General features: G+C 42.1%; 1 protein-coding gene and 1 pseudogene across 2 annotated transcripts; both read right to left on the bottom strand.

The window, feature by feature from the left end:
- Positions 1 to 2473: 2473 nt before the first annotated feature.
- LOC309702579 (protein NLRC3-like) lies at positions 2474 to 26238 on the bottom strand (annotated as a pseudogene). Its single transcript, XR_014280745.1, has 8 exons — positions 26089 to 26238; positions 24043 to 24178; positions 12413 to 12489; positions 10459 to 12296; positions 8761 to 8937; positions 6844 to 7020; positions 4300 to 4473; positions 2474 to 2891 (listed from the first exon to the last, which is right to left on the bottom strand). The product of XR_014280745.1 is annotated as a protein NLRC3-like (transcript).
- LOC309702594 (uncharacterized protein) lies at positions 17148 to 19586 on the bottom strand. Its single transcript, XM_082527220.1, has 3 exons — positions 19383 to 19586; positions 18992 to 19273; positions 17148 to 18499 (listed from the first exon to the last, which is right to left on the bottom strand). Exons 2-3 carry the CDS (start codon positions 19161 to 19163, stop codon positions 17469 to 17471), a joined length of 1203 nt encoding a protein of 400 aa, XP_082383346.1. The 5' UTR covers positions 19164 to 19273; positions 19383 to 19586; the 3' UTR covers positions 17148 to 17468.
- Positions 26239 to 26758: the final 520 nt, after the last annotated feature.

Raw genomic sequence — 26758 nt, 5'->3', positions numbered from 1 at the left:
TGATGGAGAGTTGCGGTTAGTGAGAGTTAGAGACAGTTTGGAAAAAAAAGAAATCGCCTACGACCTGCCACAGTGGAGAAAATGTTGTTTTTAAATAAACCAATGATGTGTCCCCTAAACACTAATCACTGTCCTTGCCTCAATGTTACGAAAACACAACCACTGTCCACACCTCACCTCACAGTATATGATCATTTCCATTTTAGGCGTTTCCAAATAATCATTTTCCATACTGCCAGCATAAATATACACAGTATACTGCCATCACTACAATATAGATGTTTTACACACTCCTTTTGTTGTTGACATTCACAGGCTGTGTGCAAAATGCCACACTCTTCAAATTCATGCCAATGAATATTTTTACGTCCAGTAGGTGTCCTGCTAGAGCAAATGAAGCTTCAAGAAGCTTCGCGTTGGGGTGAACCAATTGGATGAAAAGCTTCAGTGCTTCATGAAGCTTCATCTGCCCATCACTACCAGAAACGAAGATGCAGGGTGATCCGGGGAAATACACATGGAGAGATGCAGGGAGACCGAGGGGAAACAACACAGACGAACCAGCAACTACTAAGACAGAAAACACAACTTAAATACACTCAGAGAACACAGGGAGATTACACACAGGTGGGAAACACAGCTGGGAGTGATTAACATGACGAGACTAGGGAGGCAAGCTGAAAACACTCACATAAGACGCAGACCTTCACAATAAAACAGGAACTTACACATGAAAGGACACAAACTAAGAAACGCGGACTAGATACAGGAACACACGGGCAGAACAGAGTAAACACTAACCAGAGGAACAACAGAACCAAAATTGTGAAGAGAAAACACAAAACGCTGGGTCAAAAGGAACCAGGATCATGACATTTATGGTAAAGTACTCGTCTGTGTAGGTCTGATGGTAACCCTTTCAGAATATGCCTCGTAATTTAGATATTCTCTCTGTATCGCCCACATTAAATTTAAAAGTCACCGGTTTTTGGGGTTTCATTTTGTACAGGGTGTTAAAAACTGCTTTCTCATTATCTTTGCACACCTTGGTGGGGGTCATTTTGATAGAGCTGTGATAAGACATGTTATAGGACTGTACAAGATCTTGGATCACATTAACATATCTTGGCGAGTTAACTGATGTTAAGTATTTCCACATTTTCCCCTTTAAGGTGCGGTTAAAACGCTGTACCACACATGATTTCATTTCACTAAAGGTTGAAAAATGTGTGATGTTATGCTGCTCCATTAGTTTTTTAAATGTTTATTATAAAAGTCCTTCCCTAAATCTGTTTGGAGTTTTTCAGGCACACGGCCCTCTCTCAGAATATCACCAAAAGCCTCAGCAACAGCCTGTCCTGTCTTGGTTTCAAGGCACCTAACCCATGCATACTTAGAAAACACATCTATGCATGTCAATAAGTACCTAACATTATCATTATCCGCAGAATATTCACGCATGTCAACCAAATCAGCTTGAAACTGTTTGTCAGTCCCATCCATCCATCCATCCATCTTCATCCGCTTTATCCGAGGCCGGGTCGCGGGGGCAGCAGCCTAAGCAAAGAGGCCCAGACCTCCCTCTCCCCAGCCACCTCCTCCAGCTTATCCGGGGGAACACCAAGGCGTTCCCAGGCCAGCCGAGAGATATAATCTCTCCAGCGTGTCCTGGGTCTGCCCCGGGGCCTCCTCCCGGTGGGACATGCCTGGAACAGCCCACCCAGGAGGCGCCCAGGGGGCATCCTTGTCAGATGCCCGAACCACCTCAGCTGGCTCCTTTCGATGTGGAGCAGCAGCGGCTCTACTCTGAGCCCCTCCCGGATGGCCGAACTTCTCACCCTATCTCTAAGGGAGAGGCCAGCCACCCTTCGGAGGAAGCTCATTTCTGCCGCTTGTATCCGCGATCTCGTTCTTTCGGTCACTACCCACAGCTCGTGGCCATAGGTGAGGGTAGGGACGTAGATCGACCGGTAAATTGAGAGCTTCGCTTTTACACTCAGCTCCCTCTTCACCACGACGGACCAGTGCAGCGTCAGCATTACTGCAGCTGCAGCCCCAATCCATCTGTCGATCTCCGGTTCCCTTCTCCCATCACTCGCGAACAAGACCCCGAGATAAAAATAAAAAAGTTTTCCATGCTAAAACACAGCTCCACCTCCTGCAGTTCTCCCTCTGAACCACTAGATGTCTCTGTTATCTAAATGAAGACGTGCAGCACAGCAACCACAGCAGCGCTCAGATCACACGTGTCCTGTTATTATGTATAAGAGCATGAAACAGGTGAGACAGGTGGGATCAATATTAATGTTGTGGAAATATATGAAAAAGCAACAGAAGAGTGAAAACATTTCGTGTTTCTAGAAAGATCTTTCAGCTCACAGCTGCTCACAGACTGTATTTACAAGTGACAAACTGCAACTCTACAGTACATCTACAGTATATATCAAATATATTCTGTATTCAAATCTTGAGTGTTGTTTGAAAGTCTTTCCAGGTGAGTTTGATCCAGGAGGGTCTGAAGCCAGAGTCAGACAGAGACTGTGCAGAGACTGTAGAAGGACAGAGCAGCAGCAGAGCAGTCCAGATACACTGATGATCCTCTGTCAGATCCAGAGGGACACACAGGGATGATGCTGGACTCTACATTGTGTCTGACAGTGGAGCTGTTCTCAGAGCAGTTCACTCTGCAGCACTGACAGTCATCTGCACTTCTTCTCATTCCTCTGTCAGTCACTGCTGGATGAAGCTCTCCTCTCCACCTCCCAGTAACATGGCCCAGTCAGAGCGTCTCTACACACAAGCTGCTGCTGCTTCAACCTCTCTGGATCATCAGGACACAGCTCCTCCTCTCTCAGCACACACACCGCCCTGTTTACCATCACCAGCTCCACCTGCAGAGAGAAGAAGGAAGAGCAGAGGAGATAAACGAGTGTTTCCAGAGACTCTTCATCAGCTGTCAGTCAGTGATGCAGCACATCCAGTACAAAGAGCAGCAGGGACTTCAGTGCTGGGACTGTACTAGGACTCATTGTTGCTTCACTTTTTCTAATCTTTGGATTTTTATTGAAGTTGATGAAAATGTTTTTCCCTCCTAGTTTGAGTTTGGACTTTCATTCATTAGAAGAACCTTGGTGTGTCCACTCTGAGCTCTGTAGGAACCCCAACAACAAGCCCAACAATCCAGATGGATGGTTCCAGCTGTTAACTGGAGGAATTCCATCCAAACATCTGCTCTCACTAAATTCTTCCTCACCTACAGACTATGTTCTTCACTGCTTTAAACTTGGAAATGAATGCAGTCATTGGTCTGCATGCTGCTTTGTTCAGAGAGCTGATTGGCTGTTGACAGTTGAAAGAAACTCCGTCCCGGATCTGGTCCGTGGATCGGGTTTCCCCGAGGCGTGGGCGTCTATAAGCAAAGTTTTGTCTTTACCCTATAAAATTCAAAATTATTCTTAAGTAACACTCAGCAATATATTCTCAAGTAACACTCAGATATGCCGTCAGCGGGTTAGTTACGACGTCGGGAGCAGTTAGGAGAACAAAATGATACAGAGACTGTTAAGATTGCTTTCCCAAAATCAACTCAAAGTTTTATTCCTTTGTGCAGCGGTATTTATAGGCAGAAAGTTTGTGTGTCAACAAGTTTCAAGTTAAAAAAATATAAGGAAGGTCCCCCAGCTCTGAAAGAGGCCTTCTACAATCGTATCTCAACATACCTTTGACAGGTCCGTTAAACACTAGACAGTTGGAATCCTTTGTTCTACAATTGCATTAAGATGCACTCTCAAGGCCTATAAATCTTATACAGAGGTCTCCTACATCCGTGAGTTCTGACACAACCCAGATGGTCTTCACATAAATATCTTCTGCAAGGGAGTGATAAGTAAAAGAGTGATTTGTTGGTGTTTTCCCTTCAACCTTAGTATCTACTTTCACACCATAAAATCTTGAGTTGACAAAGCAAGAGTAAATGAGGTTAACATAAAGAGCCATGTTGAGTCACAGAATCTTCTGTTCTAATATCATCAAAAAAAAGTACCCAGTACATGCTCCCATAATACTAAAATATCTAACAACAGTGTTTGATCAGAGCGTGTCAGCCGTTACTATGGTGACCATGATGGTCAGAAACAGGAAGTGTTTGTGTCCAATCCTGAAGCCTGTCACCATTCTCCTCTCACAGCTTCACTGAGAAGCTGCAGCTTTACAGGAAACACTGGATCTTTGTTTCATACTGACTGTGTTTAGTACAATACTGCTGACAGCACCACCCACTCACTCCATCACTCTACTGACCCCAGAGTCTCCAGTCTGTAGTCTGGACTCTGCTGAAGATCAGACAGCTGCTTCACATCTGGATACTTCAGGTAGTTTCCCCACAGCTCCAGCTCTCTCAGATGGGAGGGGTTGGACTTCAGCGCTGCTGCCAGATAATCACAGCTGATCTCTGACAAACTACAGTCCCACAATCTGTATAAAGAATGAAAGATGTAAGTTTATTAGACAAAGTGTGAGCTTGAAATCATTCAGTGTTTGATCATATGTTCAGAGCTGAAGAAGGTTCAGAATGTAGAAGTTTAGAAAATGGAAACTCCAAACAGCTGAAGCCAACAGGAAGCAGCTTCAAACAGGAAACTGTGCAGAGTTTCAGACTATATGTCCTGATGCAGCCAGTTGGAATTTGGAGATTTGAATCTCTGTTCTGTGACTAAGTCCTTGAATCATTTCTTCCAGTTGGTCCAACAAGACAGACTAAGTATTGGACATGTGTTGTGGCTCCATTAGGGGAGCTTCTAAATGTGATGTGATGGCCCCTCTGGGTCTGTCAGGTCACAGGACTGAAGAGAGCTCAAACTGGGCACACAGTTGTTCCAGTCTGGACCAAAGACTCTATACTGGGACTGAGGGACTGCTTTGACTGCACCCACTGGGACTTTTTAAAGGCTCATGTTCTCACTTAGATCATCGATTTCTACTGAGATTTCTTTCTGGGAAAAATGGGGATTACTTTGGAAACAGGAAGTATTTTCCTCAATAAGCAGCCCTGGATTAGTAAATCACTCCAACATGTTCTCAGGCAGAAGAAGCTGTCTTGTTATGAGGGAGAGAAGAAAAAGATTGAGGCACAGAAACTTGTTGAAAGAGAGATAAAGCAGCTAAAATCAGGTGTAAAAGTAAAGCAGAGGATGAGCTGAATAAAGGACACTCAAGGCTGGCTTGGAAAGGAATGAAGTCCATGGTGGGGATGCAGGACAAGGAGCAAAGATGAATGTGATGCTGAATCAGCAGAAGACTTGGACTCATTTGATTCCAGCTTTGATATCATTGATTTCAATGAAGAGCTTTGTGATTGTAGCAAAGGGCTGGTAGCTTTGAGAGTCCCACTGATGAGGTGTTTGTGTGGAAATCTCTTAGTGGGACCAAAGAGAGAAAAAGCCCTGGTCCTGATGCTGTGGGAGGGAAATGATTGAAGTGTGCTGTGAGGAACTGACTGGGAGATTTTCACACATTTTCCAGTCCTCCTTGGAACAACAGGAAGTTCCCAGCATATGGAAACAAAGGTTAAGTGTCCTATGGCACTCAGTGATGATGGTGCTGTGGCCCCACCACCTCCACCTCTTTGTAAAGGAACTAACTGTAATCTGAAGCTTCAAATGGAACTAAGACTTCCTCCACTAGGTGGCAGTGTCTGATGAGAAAGTGTTAGTGGAGCTGGCCTGGAGTCAGAAACAGGAAGATGCAGGATTTGGGCTGAAATGGGGAAAAGTGGTTAGCACTAGTGCCTTAAAGCAAGAAGGTTGTAGGTTGAAGCTTGTTGGCCTTTCTGTGGAGGTTGGATGTTCTCCCACAGTCCAATGAAATGCTGCTTAGGTTCATTGGTGCTTCTAAATTGGCTGTAGGTGTGGATGTGAGAGAGTGCTTCTCTGTCTCTCTCTGTTGGCCCTGTGATGGACTGCTCACCTGTGCAGGTGGACCACGCCTCTTGCCCTATGACAGCTAGGGCACAGGCTGCAGCCCTGTGAGCCTAAGCTGAATAAACAGTTAGCAAAAATGATCCATAGATGGCCTGAAATCCCCCAGTTAGCAGTTTGGTAGATAGCTATGACATGCTAATCCCATCCAGCAGCTGTATTCTACCTGTAAACTGATCCCTGCTGAGCCAAAGCACTTTTTCATATACAAATTACAACCTTTAATAGAAACCTATTGGTCAGCATCTTATTAGCCTGCTGTTGGCTTCATTCCTCAGAAAACTGAGAGAAACTAACAGAGTTGATAAAGAATAAAGAGAAATGTGCTGATTTAAAGCCTTTGAAGTGCTTCAGATGATCTCTGTCCACTTCTGTCCACTCATTCATTCATGTAAGCTTTCTAATGCAGCTTTGATCTTCACAGTCTGCTTCATGAAACTCATTCTAACCCTGAATGTCAGAGTGTTCCTCCTTCTCTTTCCCATCATTCATGCTGGCAGTGGAGGAGATTTGGATGTTGGACTGTGTTTTGGATGATGTGTGTATGTTTGTGTTGGACTGCTGTCTGTAAAGCAAAAGCACATTTTGCTTTGGATTTCAGTGTCAGACAGACTTTAAGGTGGAATGAAGAGTTGGAGAGTTTCACAGTGAATTATCCAGTGGAGGATTTTTCTTCTTCTTTGAAGGTTTGAAATGTGAACATTGTTCTGCTGCAGTCAATGGATTAAACCAGAGAAGAAGAAAACAGACTTTACCATGAAGATCCTCAGTGTGGATCAGTATAATATCAGCCTGATGTCTGCAGTTTAGTGTCAGTACAACTTTCACATCATATTCATCTCAGCACAACTAAAACATGCTGACTGACCTCAGAGTTTCAAGTCCACATCCTGGACTCTCCAGGAAACCACACAGATGCTTCACTCCTGAATCCTGCAGCTTGTTGTTGGAGCTCAGGTCCAGCTCTCTCAGATGGGAGGGGTTGGACTTCAGTGCTGCTGCCAGATAATCACAGCTGATCTTTGACAAACCACAGTCACTCAATCTGTATAAAGAATGAAAGCTGTAAGTTTATTAGACAAAGTGTGAGCTCGAAATCATTCAGTGTTTCATCATCTGTTCAGAGCTGAAGAAGGTTCAGAATGTAGAAGTTTAGAAAATGGAAACTCCAAACAGCTGAAGCCAACAGGAAGCAGCTTCAAACAAACACAACAAGAGAAAAAACTCTGAATGTTTCACATTAAAGTCGTACATTTATCATAAAAACAGGACAAAGACTTGAAAAAGTTGTTTTTCCTTCCAGGAACCACAAGGCTTCACTTTTAAAGGTGAAGTGTGAAAGAAATGGACATATTTGAAGTCCAACACCTTTTTCCAGTCACATTATTAAAGCAGACAAACTACAAGCTCATTTTCATTCCAACAAGTCATCTTCTGACCTGGACTAACAACACTGGTCTCTATGTGCAGCTGGCTGTGAGACCAGTGCTCAGGGAGCGTCTACAAAGTGCAACACTGAAAGAACATCACACACTCATTTGCTTCCATCATCCAACCTGAAGAGGAAACAGAGACGGCTCCCCTTCAAAGTAAAAGCTGCTCCTTTTGGACACAGTATCAAAGAAAGTCTACAGTATAACATAGAAAAGACAGAACAAAGTTTTGGTTGTTTTAAATTGTGCAGAAATGAAACTACACTAAGCTCAATTATGTGACAGACATTTCATCCCATGTCAGTTTGGCCTCATCCTGGGCCGGATTATCCAGCACACACTCTGACCACAGGCCCAGGGGCCACGCACAGCTGGGCTCCATCCAAGAGACAGGAAACAAACCAACACAATAATAAAAAGCACCATGTGATCTTCTTACATCTTCAAGACAAACATAGTAAGAACATGAGCATATTTGTTTCCTGATAAAATGATGTGACAGGTAGAACAGAGTAAAGTGGTGGTGTTACAGCCTTTCTCCCATCTGCTGCCGAGGCTGTTAGTCTCTCCCAAACTCAGCTACAGGACTTCCAAATGAATGAAAGCAGCAGATGTGGCTTTACAAATGAAAGAGGAAGAGGAGAAGAAGAGGAGAGGGAGGCCACCCTGACCATCACTCCAGCTGAAACATCACACTTCCATTAAAGTTGGTGAGGAAATGTTGAGCAGGATGAGCTGCTGGCTAATCTGGAGGCTGTAGCAGCAGCTCACAGTCACAGTGGATTTCCACTCATGAAAAAGCTCTGGCTGCTTCATTTCTCATCTCATATCAGAGACTTTAATGCTTCACTGAAGCTGTACTGTGATGCTTCCATATCCCAGTGAGGCCTCCATAATGATTTCAGCTGTTCTGTACACACACTGTGTGCCCTTTATGGCTCAAAGTCTCTGCAGCCTGTTTTTATCTGCTATCATCAGATCTTCATCATCCTCATTCACATCCCTCACACACTCTACAGCCTCATCAGCACTGACTTCATCTTCACTAACTGATGGAGCACAACATGAACCTGTGGAGGCTGAAACACTGTCCTGTCAAACATCTCCCCGTCACCACTCCACTTCTGTCAACCTTTAAATGAACCCTGCTCAAGTCTGTCACTTCTGTTTGGAACCAAAAGGAAAAACTGCTGTTCAGTCGTTTGGAAAGACAACATTTCTGAAAGCACTCAAACTTCTTCATATTTGTCTTCAGAAACATCCTGAACATTTAGGAACTAAAGAAAGTTTCAAACATCAATCAAAGACCTGAAATATAGAAAAACAACAAGAGCCGCAGTCAGTGAACTCACCTCAGAGTCTCCAGTCGACAGTTTGGACTCTCCAGTCCAGCACACAGAAGCTTCACACCTGAATCCTGCAGGTTGTAGTTTCTACTCATGTCCAGCTCTGTCAGATGGGAGGGGTTGGACTTCAGAGCTGAGGCCACAACTTCACAGTGAGAGTCTGAGAGTCCACACTGAGTCAGTCTGTGATGATAGAAAATATAAAATGTGTTATTATAAAAGCAGAAAATCTGCATTATAAACACAGACTGAATGTATATGAAGACAAAATAGAGTGAGGTCATAATCTGATGAATCTGCTCTTCACATCTGTGCTTCAGCTCCTCTTACTGTGTTTGACATGACACAACGATTGAGTCTCTCTCAGACCTGCAGACCTTTAATGAGAATCTTTGTTTGGCTTTAATCTGCAGATGAAGGAGGAAGATGGTGTCACATTTAGGCTTCCATAATGTCCACAGTCTGTCACTGAGATCTGATCCAGAGTCAGAGTGAAGACACACATTTGGACTGTTTCCTGTTTTGACTCCAGAACATTTTGAATGAGTTCAGCTCAGTGAAGAGTTCCAGCTGGAAAGATGATCTCTGTTTGCTACCTGCTGTCAGGTACGACTGTTCACGTCCACACGCAGGAAAAACCTGCTGACTGTTACCAAACGGAGCAGAAATCTCATCACTGGACAATGGACAATGGACAATGATGAATGAACTCAGAGCTGCTGATATCAGATCTGATTTCAGGGGAACTAAACACAGAAATGATTGGCTCATTTTAGCTTTCTGAGCCATTATCTGCTGGTGTGTCGCTAGTTGGCAGAAAATGATTTGTATTCCTGTTCAGGGCTTCAGTGTTTATGAGTCCAGATCCAGGTGACAGCAAGTCACAATGATGTTACCTGTCTGTGTCCAGCAGCAGCCTGTATTCACTTTGGATATTGTTATAACCTGACATGGATCAGTTTGTCTTTGATTGGTTTGTAAATGTCACTGTTTCCATTGGACCTGAGTGACGTACAAAGACAGAGAGGGAGAGAAAGGAGAGAGAGGATGGAGACAGCAAAGAGAGAGCAAACACAAACAGGTGAGAGTGGACAGGTGACCAAGGTCAGCAACCAATCAGAGAGCTTCTGTTTGACCCACAGTCACTGATGATGACTGCACATAACCAAGCAGTGTGTTACTCTGATATCAAATATGGATCCTGCTCTTATAATAATGATCATCAGATGATGTTATTGTGTTATTTTGTAGCTGAATACGATGTTTGTGTGATTATCAGTGAAAGAAGCAGTGAGGAGGATGGAGAGAGAGAGAGGACAGAGGGTGAAGTTAGAAACACTAAAAGGATTTTTCATGGATTTCATGGATGATTTGAGTGATTTCCAGCAGGACACTTAAACATGTCAGTGGACGTCCTAAAGAACATATTCACTGATATGAAACGTGTCATTGAACAGGATTAATATCAGTGGAAACATGGTGGAAACAGCTGTGACTGCATGGATGTGACACACTTCAAATCTGTTCTCCACTCTTGGATTTGGGATCCATGGAGCTGCTGCTGAGTCTGTACAATAAAGGAATGGTGTGGAAGGTTGCAGCGTACGGACACAAACACTTTGTGGTTACAATCTGATTTTATTTTCAACATTAAACTACTAACCTACACTGATCAATGATGTTAATGATCACATCTGGACTCACCCAGCCTTTCTGCAGTTCCTCACAGCTGGAATCAGTCTCAGTCGTCCCCGCACTGATGTGTTGTACTTCTGCAGGTCCAACTCATCCAGAACCTCCTCTGACATCTGCAGCATGAAGGCCAGAGCTGAGCACTGGATGTCAGAGAGTCTCTTCTCTGATCTGTTCTCTGACTTCAGGAACTCTTGGATCTCCTGAAATAATGAGAGGTGGTTCATCTCCATCAGACAGTGGAAGATGTTGATGCTTCTGTCAGGAGAGATTTCATCACTGTTCATCTCCTTCAAGTTGTTGATGACTCTCTGGATGGTTCCTGGACTGATCTCTATCTGACCCAGCAGACCTACTAAGAGTCTCTGGTTGGACTCCAGACAGAGGCCATGAAGGAAGCGAACAAACAGGTCCAGGTGGCCATTTTTACTCTGGAGGGATTTAGACATGACTTTAGTTAAAAAGACATCCAGTGATGTGAAGCTATAAGACTTGAACATGTTCTTAAAGAAAGATCTGATTTTGTATTCTCCTCTGACATTCCCTAGAAAATCTTCTACCACCTCTGTCTTCCTGTTGGTGTGACAGTGGAACATGTAGACAGCAGCCAGAAACTCCTGAATGCTCAGATGAACAAAGCAGTAGACTGGTTTCTGGAAGATCACACACTCTTTTGAAGATCTCTGTACAAACTCCTGAGTACACCAAGGCCTCTGTCACATCCAGACCACACTGCTCCAGGTCTTCTTGGTAGAACATGATGTTTCCTTTCTCCAGATGTTCAAACGCCAGCCTCCCCAGCTTCAGAAGAACTTCCCTGTCAGCCTCCGTCAGCTCCTGTGGACTCGTCTCGTGTCCCTCATGGTACTTGTTCTTCTTCCTCTTTGTCTGAACCAGTAGGAAGTGTGAGTACATGTCAGTCAGGGTCTTGGGCAGCTCTCCTCTCTGCTCTGTAGTCAACATGTGCTCCAGAACTGTAGCAGTGATCCAGCAGAAGACTGGGATACTACACATGATGTGGAGGCTCCTGGATGTCTTCATGTGGGAGATGATTCTGCTGGACAGCTCTTCATCACTGAATCTCCTCCTGAAGTACTCCTCCTTCTGGGCGTCAGTGAAGCCTCGTACTTCTGTTAGCCTGTCAACACATGTAGGAGGGATCTGATTGGCTGCTGCGGGTCGGGAAGTTATCCAGACGAGAGCCGAGGGAAGCAGATTCCCCTGGATGAGGTTTGTCAGCAGCTGGCTGACTGATGACTTCTGTGTGACATCAGACAGCAGCTTCCCGTTGGTGAAATCCAACGAAAGTCTGCTTTCATCCAGGCCGTCAAAGATGAACAAAAGCTGAGAGACAGCCAGCTTCTCTGCTGTGACCTTCTGTAATGTTGGATGGAAAACATGGAGCAGCTCCAGAAGACTATACTGCTCATGTCTGATCAGGTTCAGCTCCCTGAATGAAAGCAGAACCACCACACTGACATGTTGGTTCTCCAAGCCCTCTGCCCAGTCCAGAGTGAACTTCTGCACTGAGAAGGTTTTTCCAACACCAGCCACGCCGTTGGTCAGAACCACTCTGATGGGTCTCTGTTGGTCAGGTAAGGCTTTAAAGATGTCCTGGCACCTGATTGGAGCGTCATGGAGGGCATCCATCTTGGAAGCTGTCTCCAGCTGCCTCACCTCATGTTGGGTATGAACCTCTTCACTCTGTCCCTCTGTGATGTAGAGCTCAGTGTAGATCCTGTTGAGGAGGGTTCTACTTCCTGTTTCATCACTTCCTTCAGTCACATGTTCACATCTCCTCCTCAGACTGATCTTATGTTCATCTAAAACCTCCTGCAGACCAACATCTGCTGAAAGAAAGAAAAACAATGAGACTAAAGAGAAAGAAAACTCTTCAATGTCTGAACAACACAAGAAGTCCAGTTTTCAGAAATGAGTCCATCAGCAGACAGATGTTCAGTCTTACTTTGTACACAGCTGCTCTGACTGGCTGTCTGCAGTCCAGCTCTGCTTCTGGATCTTTCTCCACACTGTGCAGAAGCTCTGATGGTGACACAGAAAAGTCAAAGTGGAGATACTTCTGTCCACCTTTGATTAGACTCATTATAAAAAGGAAAACAAAGTTTGAACACAGTCATGTTTCCAGTTCACTGACTTACATTTATTCCATGGACACTCACGCTAACCTGAACCACAGCTACAACCCAACATTGTTGAGGCCTCATCTCCTCCTTTCCTGACTGTAGAGGTTAAATATGCAACAACCAACAAATAAAAGAATTTGGTTCATTTCAAAGAAATTCACACGGTGACCAAGTAAAGTAACCGTAGTAAAGGAGACAACATCCCGTTGATGGTGGGATTATTTGAAAGATTTGCTTTAGTCACGTCACCAAATGCAGTTGAACCACCCGTGGATCCATGTTTGACCATTCTACCACTCTGAGCTCTGCTTTTTAATCATTTTATTATCATCATCATTCATTTATTCATTCTTTGGAGGGGGGCTATTTCCTAATGCCGCCCTAATAAGCTGATGTTCAAGGGGAAATATAACAGAAACTCTTTCAGTGTTATTCAATCTCCCAATTGGCATCCGGGCGTCTGATTCTATTCATTCTTTTAAATCACGGCTCAAAACATATCTTTTTAAACTTGCCAGTTAACTCTACCAGTTAAATGCTGGCTTGCTTGCAGTGACCTATTGTATTAAATTCTCTGCTATCTTTCCATTATTGGTGTCTTTTATCATGGTGGTACAGTCTTACCCTGCTATAACCTATGTGCTGCAGTTTACTCTTATTGGTGGCTTTTACCTGTGAACATAATCTGTTACTTTTATGAATTTGATGTTAATGTGTGAACTGTTTTATTGTGTGGATGCCTTAATAGGCATCCACACTATTGAGATCCTGTTTCTCTTTATACTTTATTATACTTTATTCTGGTTGCTTCCGTACGTTTTTTGCCGCTTAACTACTCCCTCAGTTTTCAGCCGATTTTCTCTGTTCAAACTCTAAACTGTTCTGCTCTTTCTGCTAATGTGGGCTATGACTTTTGGTGTTTATTACTATTATACTTTTTAAAAATTACACTTTTTTCCTTTAATTTGTCCCATTGAAATGAATGGGAAACTTCCACAATTCTGCTAAAACTTTCTTGTCTTTGAAACTTAACTACTGCCTCATACTTTCACCTAGAAACTCCATTCAAACTTTGAAATGTTCTCAAATGATTTGGCTATTCCTGTATGATTCAGCTTTTTCAGATCTTCTACCGTTTTAATCTTATCTCTCTTTAAGTCTTCAGTTGCAAAATTGTGATTTTTCAGAAAATACATGCGTTGCTATGGTTGCTATGCAATTAACTCAGAGGGGACAGTGAAACTGTTTGAATTTTCTCTTCATGTCCAAACAACTTCTTGCTACTTGCTCAATTTCCACTCAAGCCGCACAAATTATACATCAAAACATAGGTATTTTTGCTGGCTTTCAGAAAATGTCACTATCATTGTTGTGGGACTCATAGATATTTTGCAAATCTCCTCAGAGTAACACAAAGTCAGAAAACTCTCCATATGAACTCAATGGAGAGTTTGTTCAGAATCACCGCTGGATCTCTCTAATGAGAGGCATTTTCGAATCGTCATATCTCCTTAACGAAGCGATGTTAAGACATAAGGCTTGTCCCGATATATCTTCAGACACTCCTGATGCTCACAATTCAAGAATTATTTTCTCACCTATTACCGTTCTGAGATGAGTTAGACTTGCTTGAGGGTAGGAAATTTGTCCCTCACTCAGATTTCATCAGATTTCAAATTCTGGAAATGAGGCACTTTTTTCTCTCATCATATCTTTTTGATGGGTTTCCACAGAGCCCTGAAAATTTCCATGACTGTTCACCAAAGCCTGCTGTTTCCTACGGTGAAAGAATGATTTTGATGCTCCATATAGATTTAGAGTTACCAAAGGTTGTTTGAGAGCAAGTCAAGGCAGTTTTTGCTTCGCCTCTACTCAGTTACAATGTATTACAAGTCATATATCTTTAATAATTTATATTTTATCTCTGAATTATGAAGACCTGAAGATTCCCCCATCTCTTCTGAACAAAACGATGTCTGAATGACCGTTCTAGCCTCTACGGTTAGGAAATTATGGCCATTTGTTCAAGGGGAATCCTGAATGTCAGAAATACACTGAAGAAAACTCACACCTCTCTCTTTGTCTGTGTGTGTAAGGGCTGACTACAGCAGGTGCAGCTAATACTTGGGTTGCAGTCACGTGGTTCTGATGACGTGCGGAGGCAGCGCGATTTTTGAGTGGAGGGCGGAAGTAAACATGGAGGACACTGTGGAGAGTCAGGAGAGCAGCTATTGTGCAACTTTAGACCCCGTTTCTCGGGAGAGATATAAACAGATAGTTAAAAAATATATCGGACGTGATCCGTATTCTTTGAAAATGTCCGAATACACCACAGAAGTAAAGGATTTGCCTACTATCGACGCTGTGGATATCACCAACTACTTGGTCCTCCAGACTTCTTACTACACTAGGGAGCAAATGAAAGCTTTCAAGAGTCTGGAGGCGTACAATTTTTTTGTCAGCGGGTGGGTCCACAACCTTGGAACAAAACGTCTCCGTGATGGATACAGTTTGGTGTTTGCAAGGGTGAGTGTTTGTTCTTATATTGCTTTATCTTAAACACGCTAACAGTTAGCGTTAGCGGCTTTAACGTCAACAAACATGCCAAATCCTTAGGACTTCGTTAGAGTGACAGTTGTTTGTTTCAAGGTAAACCATTCTCAGAGGTCTAACGAGACACCTCTGAAGACTTGGGTAATTGCAAAGGAGGATGGAGAAGTGATTGCAGCCCATTGCAATTGTATGGCAGGGTTAGTAGCCTAATTAAGTAGGATGTTATTGCAATGAGAACACACACATACACACACACACACACACATATACGCATAGGGCACTGCTAGCATTTTGCAGGTGTACTTCAGTAGTAGTGGGGAGAGAGTGTTTTCTTTTAGCTAAGAATTCATCAGCTAAGAATTTGTGTGATTGCCTTAGATCCCTCATGACACTCAGATGCATTTTTCAGATAGAGGGTAGAACTATTCAGTCATGTCATCACCTAGATAATGATTTCTCTATAGGCTGTTGAGAAAGAGTTAATGAATAAACATGTTACTTCAAATAAAGTGCCATTGCACATTAGTATTAGTAAGCTATGCATCATCAAAATGTACTGTAAATATTGCATTTCATGTTAAAAAGATTATGTGCTCTATTGTCCCAAGTCCAGGCTGTAGAGAGGGCGACTCGAAGTCAGAGTGCAAGCAGTATTTGGTTTAGGCAAAGAGCTGGACGCGTAACTCCCTCTAAGCTGAAACAAGTTCTTAAGACCAACCCCCAGCAACCATCAAAGAGCTTGATCAAGGCCATATGCTATCCAGAGGCATATAGGTTCACCACAGCTGCTACAAGGTATTTAGGGTTTGATGTAGGGTAAGGCAGAGTTAAGATTTGGGGTATGAAACTGTCCATAACTGTAACTAAAAAAGTGTTATGAAGATGGAGGTTAGTTATAGGCTTATACGGCTAGGGTTATACAGGGTAAGAACTAAGTATAGTTTAGGGTAATGGCATATTGTATAATACATCACTTTACTGTTTTACACATCCAATACTAAGTAATAATTTCCTTTTCATGTTTGGCATGTGTACTGTTTATAGTTACGGATGCAAACATGAAGCACAAGCCAGAGGAGCATATGAGAAGCTTATGAGCCAGGAGCATGCAGGCTTCTCATGTATGGACAGCGGTCTCTGGCTGAACCCCAAGTGGCCATACATGGGGTCCACCCCTGATGGGATAGTCACTTGTGACTGTCATGGAACTGGCATCTGCGAGATTAAGGTATTGACTCTGTTGTAGTCAAGGCCATAGGTGTGACATCTTTCCATAAGAATCAGTGAACTGAGTAAAAATGCAGGAAATACCTTTTCTAATTTCTAATCTATTGTTCAATTAAGATAAGATGAGGCTTTATTGTCTGTCTCAAATAGACATTTGTTTTGGGCAATGAGAGATTATGATAACACAGACCACACCCATCATCTTTGCTTCTTCACTGTTTCATCAGATAAATCTTGATTGTTGTTCTCATCACTGTGATTTTAGTGCCCACACTCTCAGAGAGATGCGGTCAACCTGCGCATGCGTGCTGGGGAGAAGGGCTTCTGCCTCATCAGTGACGGGGATAATGTCACACTGGACCCAACTCATGACTACTATTACCAAATTCAGGCACAGCTTCACATTGCAAATGCAGAGTACTGTGACTTTGTTGTGTGGAACCGCAATGACATATTTGTTGAAAGGATTTTGCCTGACCTTGAGTTTTGGGATGATGCGATTCCTAAAGTTGAGTGTTTTTTTAGAAACAGTATACTCCCAGAAATACTGGGACAGCAAGTTACAAACATACATGTGTAATGTGATAAAAGGACGACAACATAATGACATTTTGAATATTGTTATGACCTGATGGTAGTCATTATGAGTTCTGGCTATTGTATTTGCTCTGACGTAGCATTAGAGCACAGATTGTCATTTAATTTTATTGTACATTTAATTGTGTCATTTAAGTGTTGTGTAACACTACACAATGATTAAATGCTATTGAGGCAGCATAATAATACATTGGTGGTTTATTTACAAGATTAGACTTTTAAACAAATAAACAAAATAGATTGCAATCCATCTCACAGTATAATACTGTACAAACTGCCAGCACAATATGACAGTTGGAGAAAAATATTTCATTTGAAAACATTTACAGACTAATCAGGAGTCAGGACTTAGGTACTACTATTACTCTACCCTGTTCTACTTATCACCAGAGCCAAGCAGCAGATACTGGACACTACTCTTCCTCTCCACCCCCTTCTGTGAGCCGTGACAGTGACAAGACATTTAATTTTTTTTAACTGATTGATTACCACCCACCCCCCTTACTCCAGTGGGACAACAGACTCGGAGAGATTTGATAAGGCACAACAAATTACCCCAATCTTGTCGATCAATGCATGTGTCTCACCTGGCTTTGTGGACATGTTCTCTATTGGCATAGCCCTGCTCTGCAGAATTTGATATTTCCTCCTGACTAAACCTATGACTCGCTCAACATGGATACGCAAATTGGCTATTTTCCTTGTCTCTGCCACTTCATAGGCTGACAGCTGTTTTCTCCCTTTAGTGAATGCCGGTGTCTGTAGTGAAGCACAGTAAAACCCCACATTATCGCCAATATTGAACCCACGATCTGCAAGGACAATATCTCCAGGTAACAAGTTCTTTAGGAGGCCACTCTCTATTGTGATCTGCTTATCGCTAATTCTCCCTCCCCAGGCAGAAGATATGTAAGTGACGTAGCCTTGGGGGGCAACACCAATCAAAAATTTTACAGTGTGATGGTGCTTGTAGTTGGACCAAGTTTGAGCTTGTGCAAGAAGATTAGATGGTCTCTCAATAAAGACTTCAAAGCAATCAACAATCACAGCCACTTTACATCCAAATGCCTGTCTGAAACTCAGTGGCATCGTAGCTTGAAGAACATGTCGCTCTGGCCACTCAATTAGGAACTCTAACCTTTTATGAAGTATGTCAATTACTTTATGCCAAACTCTAGAAGCAGTGGACAGAGAAATATTGAACCTGAAAGCTAAATCTTTCAGGGGCAGATTTAGTCTCAGCCTCAGCAAAACTAGTATGAATTGTTCAAATTTGGACAACAAAGACATAGGTCCCGAGGTGATATAGGGCTCGCACAGTTCAAAAATCTGAATTAAAACTAAGAAGTTGGGGAGCCCTGTGTAGAACTTTGTCTTGTCTTCATTTTTTTCAAAAGCCTCCTGGCTGAACTGTGTGTCCAGAGCCTTGCTCCGAAGATCAACCAGCTCTGCTGTGTTCTGTCTCAAAACATCCTCCATCTTCTCGATGTCATCCATCGTCAGCTCTGTCTGGCATCCAGCATCCGCACAGCCTGCAATATAACAGTGGGGGAGCATAATCAGCATAATAGAGGCAACCTCAATTTTTACTCATTTTCACTGTAGGAGTTTTTTAGTGGGCTATTAGAATCTGGTGTAATGTGTTTAATTCACTATGTTAATTTAATGTAATTATTTTTTTTAATCAACAAAAAAACATGTTGCGTCTAAACAAAAAATATATTTATATGTTTCTCACCACAGAAACCTTACATTACGGATATCTTTACTTATCTGTGAAAGGAGACTGTCTGGAATCTGGCAATATAAGAACCACAGCAGTGTACAAAAACCTGTGGTGTGTGCCTGACGGTAATAAGTGCCACTTTTTCTTTTTTTCTGAATAAAATGGTATGGATTTACTCTGTGATTAAAAAATCACAAACATGTAATATGTAACTTGGACCATAATCATTACAGATAATGGCATCTTTTTCTCTTTGACATGATTCTTGTTTGTTTTACATCTCAGCACAATATCTTACCTGGATAAGTGAATGTCTCATTCACACTGAAGTCTTCTGGTTGTGGATTCTCAGCTGGAAGCTGCAGTTCGGGGTTCTCCACTGTCACTAGGCTCAAATCCGGGCTCTCAGCCGTCTGTTGCATATCCAAAATCGCCTCTGCACATCGATGCTGTTCTGCCTTAAGCTTCATTCTTTTATCTCGTTTGAGAACTGATTCCGATCTGGGTTTTCGTTCGTAGCCGAGATTGACCGTCGGAGCCCAGTCCTCCGACTCTTCGTCATCCAAAGCACTTGGGCAGCCTATAGTCCCAATCAAGTCAATATTAGACTACTAACTTAAAAGCACTAAGTAAACGAGAATTTAACGACAACATAATGCTAATAAGTTCGTTTGCAAACATAACATTACCTCTGACGAAGTGGTCGCTGCAGACACGGGCATTGGCAGACTCTGCTCCTCCCGACTGTAAACGTAAATTTAAAATCCATTTTTTCCTACGTTTTTCGGTTAGAATTTTCCATTTTTCTCCTCTTCGTTGGGCTATTTTTGGTACCCTAAAATACCGTTTATCAGTTTCTCGGGTCGACCTACTGGAGCATCCGTAAACACAACAGGACAAAGGCATTTTGCGTACTGTCTGTCTGTGATTTTGCGCTGATCTTTTTCACTTCCGCCCTCCAGTCAAATTTCGCGCTTTACGTCGACGTCACGTCTACGTCAAATGAAACCCAGCTATTTAACTGACCTACACCAAGCCCAGACTCTCCACAGCTCTTGTTCCCTTTACTGTCTGTGTATGTGTGTCTGTGTATCAATATTTCTCCTATGTTTAAGTATTACTCCTCAATCATAGTATTTCTGCTAAAGCAAAGTACTTCTACTACATCTTAGTACTTTTGCCAAATTATAGTATTTCTGCTAAATCATAGTATTTTTGCAAAAATCATGGTATTTGTGCAAAATCATTGTTTTGGGGCCAAATCATAATATTTCTGTTATTTTATAATATATGTGCTGAATATATTATATGTGCCAAATCATAGTATTTATCCCAAATTATAGTATTCATGCCAAATTACAGTATTTCTGCTAAAACGCAGAAATAGTACCTTTTAGCAGGAATTTTTACCAAAAGATAGTACTTCTGCTAAATCAGAGTATTTCTGCTAAACCAGAGTATTCCTGCCAAATCATAGTATTTGTACTGAAACATAGTACTTCTGCCCAATCATAGTATTTGTACTAAATGATAGTACTTTTGCCAAATCATAGTATTTGTGCCAAAGAATCGTATTTGTATGGAGCCATAGTATTTCTTCTAAATCATAGTATTTCAATCAAATCTCAGTAGTTGTTGTTAAAATGCAGTATTATTGCCAAATGATAGTATTTGTACCCAATCATAGTATTTCTGCTAAATCACAGCATTTGTGCCAAATCATGGTATTTGTGCAAAAACATAGTATGTCTGCAAAACCATAGTATATCTCTTATGTTATAGTATTACTACTAAGGCATAGTATTTCTGCCAAATCATAGTATTTGTTGCACATCATAGTATTGGAACCAAAACATAGTATTTGTCCCAAAGCATCGTATTTGTATGGAGTAATAGTATTTCTTCTAAATCATAGTATTTCAATCAAATCTCAGTAGTTGTGCAGTATTGTTGCCAAATCATAGTATTTGTACCCAATCATAGTATTTTTGCCATGTCATCGTATTTGTGCCGAATCATGGTATTTTTGCCAAATCGTGGTATTTGTGCCCAAGTAATAATTCTATAATATGTTATAGTATTACTACTAAGTCGTAGAATATCTGTTATGTTATAGTGTATCTGCGGAATATAGTATGTGTGCCAAATCGTAGTATTTATACCAAATCACAGTATTTGTGCTAAAACATAGTATTTCTGCCATATTGTGGTATTTGTGCAAGAACCTTGAACTGTTATGTTATAGTATTACTACTAAGTCATAGTATTTCTGTGTTGTTATAGTATTTGTGCTAAAACGTAGTATCTCTGCCGAGTCACAGAATTACTGCAATTTCATAGTTTTTTTAGGAAATCTGTTATGTTATAGTATTACTACTAAGTCATAGTATTTGTGCCAAATCATAGTATTTGTGTAAATTTGTATACTGTAATTTCACTGTATTATGTAGTGGCTAAGTAGGGGGCTGACTGTTTACTAAGTGCATCAGTGTAAATAGGTCATCTCTTGTGTTGGAGTGCCCTCTTGTGGCGCCTTTTGGGTAGTGCCTTAGTAAACGTGAACCCTGTAAGAAGTGATATCATATGAGAACCGGTTTGGCTCAGTGAGATGAGTATGAGATGAAATTCTGCTGATTTACCTCTTTTCTGCCAAATCTTCAACCATTTCACCTCTTATCAGCATAATTCTCAGCAGCTTCTGCTCTTTTCAGCAGAATTCTGCTCATTCACCTCATTTCAGCAGAAATTCTGCTGATTGAACTCTTTTCAGCAGAAATTATGCTAATTGAACTCTTTTCAGCAGAAATATTTTCTCACCTATTACCGTTCTGAGATGAGTTAGACTTGTTTGATGGTAGGAAATCTGTCCTCCTCTCAGTTTTCAAACTCTGAAACTGAAGCCGTTTCTTCTCTCGTCATATCTCCGCGATGGAGATACAAAGAGCTATGTAAATCGCAGTCAAAGTACACCAAAGTCCGCTGATTCACCCAGTGCAAGAATTATGCTTCTATCCCACCTAGTTTTTGAGTTACACGACGTTTTGTAACTCCAAAAAACGGCAGCTTTTCTAATATGGACCTCAGATTCTTGTTAACAGTCTATGGCAGAAATACATACAAGTACACAGCGTGATGAAGCAGACAGAAGCAGTACCTCTGATTGGATCAGCATTTTCACCTCTTATCAGCACAAATCTCAGCCTCTTCTGCTGTTTTCATTAGAATTTTAAGCTTTTCCACCTTTTTTCAGTTACGTGAGAACCAGTTTGGCTCAATGAGTAGCTGAAACATATCAGCCTCTTCTGCTGTTTTAGCAGGATTTCAGAGTTCAGCTTTTTCACTTGTTTTAAGCACAAATTTCAGTTTCTTTACCTCATTTCACAACAAAGTTCTTCCTCTTCACCTCTTTTCTGCTAATTTGAGCTTCTGCTCCACAGTGCACATTTTCCCTCTCATCATATCTTTGCTTGTGACCAGAGCTCATTTGGCTCAGAGGGTAGGGCAGCTGCCGTGAGACCCGGTGGCAGAGGTTCGAATCCTACCTGTGACAGTTGCTACACATGTTCCCTGCTTGCATGCGCTCTGCTTTCTTGACACTCTCCAGTGTGTCATTACACATACAGCCATCTTCAGCAAGCACTTCTGCTTCTACACCTCTTTTTGCTTCTTTACCTCTTTTCAGCAGAAATTCTTCTGATTCACCTCTTTTCTCCCAAATGTTTAGCCTTTTCACCTCTTATCAGCACAATTCTCAGCCTCTTCTGCTCATTTCAGCACAATTGTCAGTCTCTCCACCTCTTCTTTGTGAGAAAGAGCTTGGTGCAGTGACATGAGAACCTGCCTTGAGTACCAGAAGGGCCAGGTTCAAATCCTGCTCAGGGCAGCTTTTTTTGGGGGGGGGGGGGGGGTTTCAGCTTTTTTCAGCAGATATCTTCAGCCCTTAAGGCATCCACACAGCATTTTCGCAGGAAATGCAAATTTTTCTAGTTTTTTATTGTTTTATGTAAAGCACTTTGGTATGCCCAAGGCTTTTAAATGTGCTCTATAAATAAAGATTGTTGTTGTATTCATTAATAAATTAACAGATAAACTGTGAAGAAGAAAAAACTGAGATTTAAAGGAGAGAGTGAGAAACTTGATCATCCATCCTCATAGTACATGTTTATCAGTATCTGCTGTGACCATACTGCAGTAATAACTACAAGTCTACATTTCTGTGACTGTTGATCAATCACAGCAGGAATCTGAGCTCATCTCTGCACACAGAGCAGCTTCAGCTCTGGGATAAACTGCTCGCTTCACGTCCTTCTCAGCTCACAGACACTCATCCTGATATTTTCCTTTAACATTTGATGGTATAATTCATCTGAGTTTACACTTTATCTGCATAAATACAGAAAAACAGACCCAAACACCAGAAACCATCAGTTTCACCATGTAGAATATATTGTTGTTTCCTTGCTTTTAATTCAGAGAAAAACTCTGATTTGGATTTTCTCTGTTCTCTTTGCCACAGCCCATCCCAGCAGCAGCTGAAGCAGCTGACTGTCACAACACTGAATAACACTTTAGGAGGAATTTCAGAGGTCAGTAAAGCTCCAGTTTCAACATCAGTTAATTAATCATAGTTCATCATAAATGTGAACCTGGCTGGCACACATGTTAATGTTATCCATTTAAATATTAGCAGTTAGCTGAGGCCACAAGAAGAAGAGGCCCTAGAAGAACAATGGATGATAAGATTAGATTTTCAAGACTAGGCAGAGACGTGTTTTCCTTTACTGTCTCTTACAGAGGAGGGAGCAGATACCAGACGAGGTCACGGAGGTACGGGGAGGATTCGCAGCAGACAGCAAGACTGCCACGTCCATGCGAGAGAGCGATGGCTACGATAATCTCTGTTTTTGTCTCCCTATATAATGTTGTACAGCCCATGTGAGGGTTATCCTCTCTGTGAACCAGATGCTTGATTTCACACAGAGGTCCACCAACTGAATTTGATCAGTTATGGAACGATTTACCTCGACAGGCTCCTTCACTCGCTGCTTTTAAACCTCCTTTAAAACACACTTTTACTCCCTGACCTTTGACCCAGTGTGACATGTTGACTCACTACCTCAGACAGCTTAAAAATAGTCTTTTTGTTTTTAGGGGCTGCCTAAAAGAACCGTGAAATATCTGTCCTATATACAGTTATGTTCATATATTTTTGTACTACATCAGGAAACTCAAAAACATAGTTTGTAATATTTTAATCCTTATTTTTAAAACTGTTTTTGTCATTTTTCTTCTCCCATTGCATCAAAAATCATTATTTACACTGAATAAATGAGTCAGCAGCTCTCTTACATTGTTGCTGCAGGTTCATTACTGAAGAATGGAGGTTCTTCTTTGGACCAGTCACTCCTCACAGACACACAGCTGGATGCTGCAGATCCTGCTCCATCCTCTTCCTCCATCTTCTTGATGTCAGGATGGAGTTAGTCTGAGAGGCAAACACACACACTCAGAGGTGCTGTTGTACTTGAAGCATCACACTGACAGGTTTCTAAAGTTCTCATTGATCATTTCATGGAGTTTCTATGGTAAACACTGTCCTGTGACGTATGTGTTATGGTGAGGGTCATGAGGGCTAACCAGCCCCACTCCTTACTCCTCATATTTCAGCCTGAAGCACAATAACAGCCTAAACCTAACCAGGAGGCTGTAACCTCAAAGGGACTTCATGGTTAGAAATAAAGGTTCAATGAAATGAAGCAGATCATAAGAACATGAGTTCCAACTTTAAAAGAAGCATCCACACGATGACGGCACAGCAGAGGAGCACTTTCTCTAACACACTGATTCAGTTCCACTGACACAAGGACACACACAGGAAGGCACACACACACAAGCCTTTATAAGAAACAACACAATCATCTGCGCTTGACTTGTCAATCCAAGTCCTTAGCCCATGAGCCCGCGGTATCACACCACAGATATTCCCTTACTTTGAAAAAATAAAGCCAGTTTTCAGAACAGACCTGATGTTTATGCTACAGCCTGTTTACCAATATAATCAATATATGCCCACTGAATACATTGCAAAGTATTCACTGGGCAAGTAATGAATTTGTGCACAAAGCAGATGAAACAGTGTGTGTGACTGTGTCTGACGTCACTGTGTGTGTGAGCCACAGAGAGGTGTGAAAGACAAACATCCAAACTCAGCCTGCAGTTCTGTTCTGTGATTCTACATTTGACTATCCATTGAGTTTGGTGTGTACTTCTGTTTTGTTCAGATGCAGGAGGTAGAGCTGGTCACCTACTGATCGGAAGGTTGATGGTTCGATCCCAGGCTCCTCCAACCTGTGTGTCAAGTATCTTAGGCAAGATACTAACCCCAACTTGTTATCAGCCTGTTATCAGACCCGGAGTTAGCAACATCCCCCAAGAACCTGAAGAGGAGAGTCCTGGCCCCCAGCCCTGCCAGTGTTGCAGAAATGTTGACAGATGATGATGCAGCAGCAGCCGTTCTTCTCTGGGTGAGTAGCTTAATGTTGTTCGTGTGTAATTTACGTTGAGTAGGCTAACCATGTTATTACATTAATGTAAGGTGAACAGCCATCAATAGCATGACAGTCTTATTCATTATGATCCACGCATTTTATTTGGTAAAGCTTTAGTTCAGAAGGCCCTTACTAATGCAACACTCCCCATTTACCCAGGCTGGCACTTGGAGTACACTGGCTTGTGGCCCCTTGTGCCAGCATTAGTGCTTTCATCCTTTCTGCTGCTCACAATTCACCGATCACACTTTGACTATTACCATTAAAACAAGAGTCAGATAATTTAGCAACAGAGCTACGATCCTTTAAATGTTAAAGTTTCATGATTCACATGTGGATGTTGCATAAGAAAAGCATGATGTATAAAGTATAAGTGTTTCTGACCAGTTGTTCATGTTCCTTCATTTTTCCCTGAAATCTATCAAATACTGTCCAACAGACTGATGGCACAGCAGTGCAGAGACTGCAGAGGCTGCAGAACCTGCGTCTGCATCGGAGAGCAACATGGGGTTAGTATCTTGCCCAAGGACATCATGCAGTCTGGCATTAAACCACCAACCTTCTGGTTAGCAGGTGACCTGCTCGAACACCTGAGTTCCAGCCACCTTATCAAAGTGACCAATCACATTAGAATCCTGTCCTGCTTTGGGCTCCGCCTCCAAACCATCCAAAGTGGGTTTATTTGCACCATGTATGCAGGTAAACTCAAACATCCATTCAGCTGCTTCAGAAGGAAAATGTCAGCTTGTGGTTTCAGTCACAGGAAACTCACAGGTTAGAGTCCAGCCACCAAATATTCACCGGCTTCACTTCCTGATCCAGGATTCAAAGAGGACGTTGCACTTACTCAGCTTCTTCCCATGAACATCTTCCCTCTGCAGCTCTGCTGTCTGGACCAGGTCTGTGTAGAAACAGAGACAATCTTCTGCTTCATCAGTCCTCTGTGTCTGCAGGCTGAAGTCACATTAAACACTTCACACCAGCAAAGAGTCTGAAGCTCACAGCTCAAAGGTCAGCTGCTGCACCTTGTGTGATATTGTTTGATCAATAATTAACCTGCAGCAGGTTTCTGCTCCAACTCCAACACACTGAACAACCCTGAGAACAAATCAGAGGATGTGGGTGTGTCTGCAAGCTTCAATAGTATTACCGTATTTTCACGACCATAAGGCGCACTGTGCTAAAAGGCGCAGTCTCAGTTATGTGTGCCCTTACTGTATTTAACACACACATAAGGCGCACTGGACCATAGGGCGCATACAAGTACCGTATGCGTATTTAAAAATAAAGCGGGAGCAAACCTGAGTTCGGTACCTTACTCACATTTTTATTACCAGTAATCGTCATCATCAACAACACACAAGCATACAAGTGTGCGTATTTAAAAATAAAGCAGGAGCAAAACAAAGTTTGGTACTCACATTTTTATCATCAATCAAACCCATCGAAGTCCTCATCCTCTGTGTCTGAATTGAACAGCTGCGCTAAATCTCCATCAAACGTGCCAGGTTCACTTT

Source organism: Aulonocara stuartgranti, assembly GCF_965226115.1.
Source record: "Aulonocara stuartgranti genome assembly, chromosome: 3".
NCBI lineage: Eukaryota > Metazoa > Chordata > Actinopteri > Cichliformes > Cichlidae > Aulonocara > Aulonocara stuartgranti.
Note: the sequence above shows the minus strand (reverse complement) of the source record. Positions and strands in the feature narration are given on the sequence as shown.

Excerpts from the sequence above, each read along its gene's own strand:
- LOC309702594 (XM_082527220.1), bottom strand. The coding sequence starts at position 19,163 with ATGAAGCTTAAGGCAGAACAGCATCGATGTGCAGAGGCGATTTTGGAT. Across the intron at positions 18,500-18,991 it reads TGAGACATTCACTTATCCAG|GCTGTGCGGATGCTGGATGC; the intron begins GTAAGATATTGT and ends GTTATATTGCAG.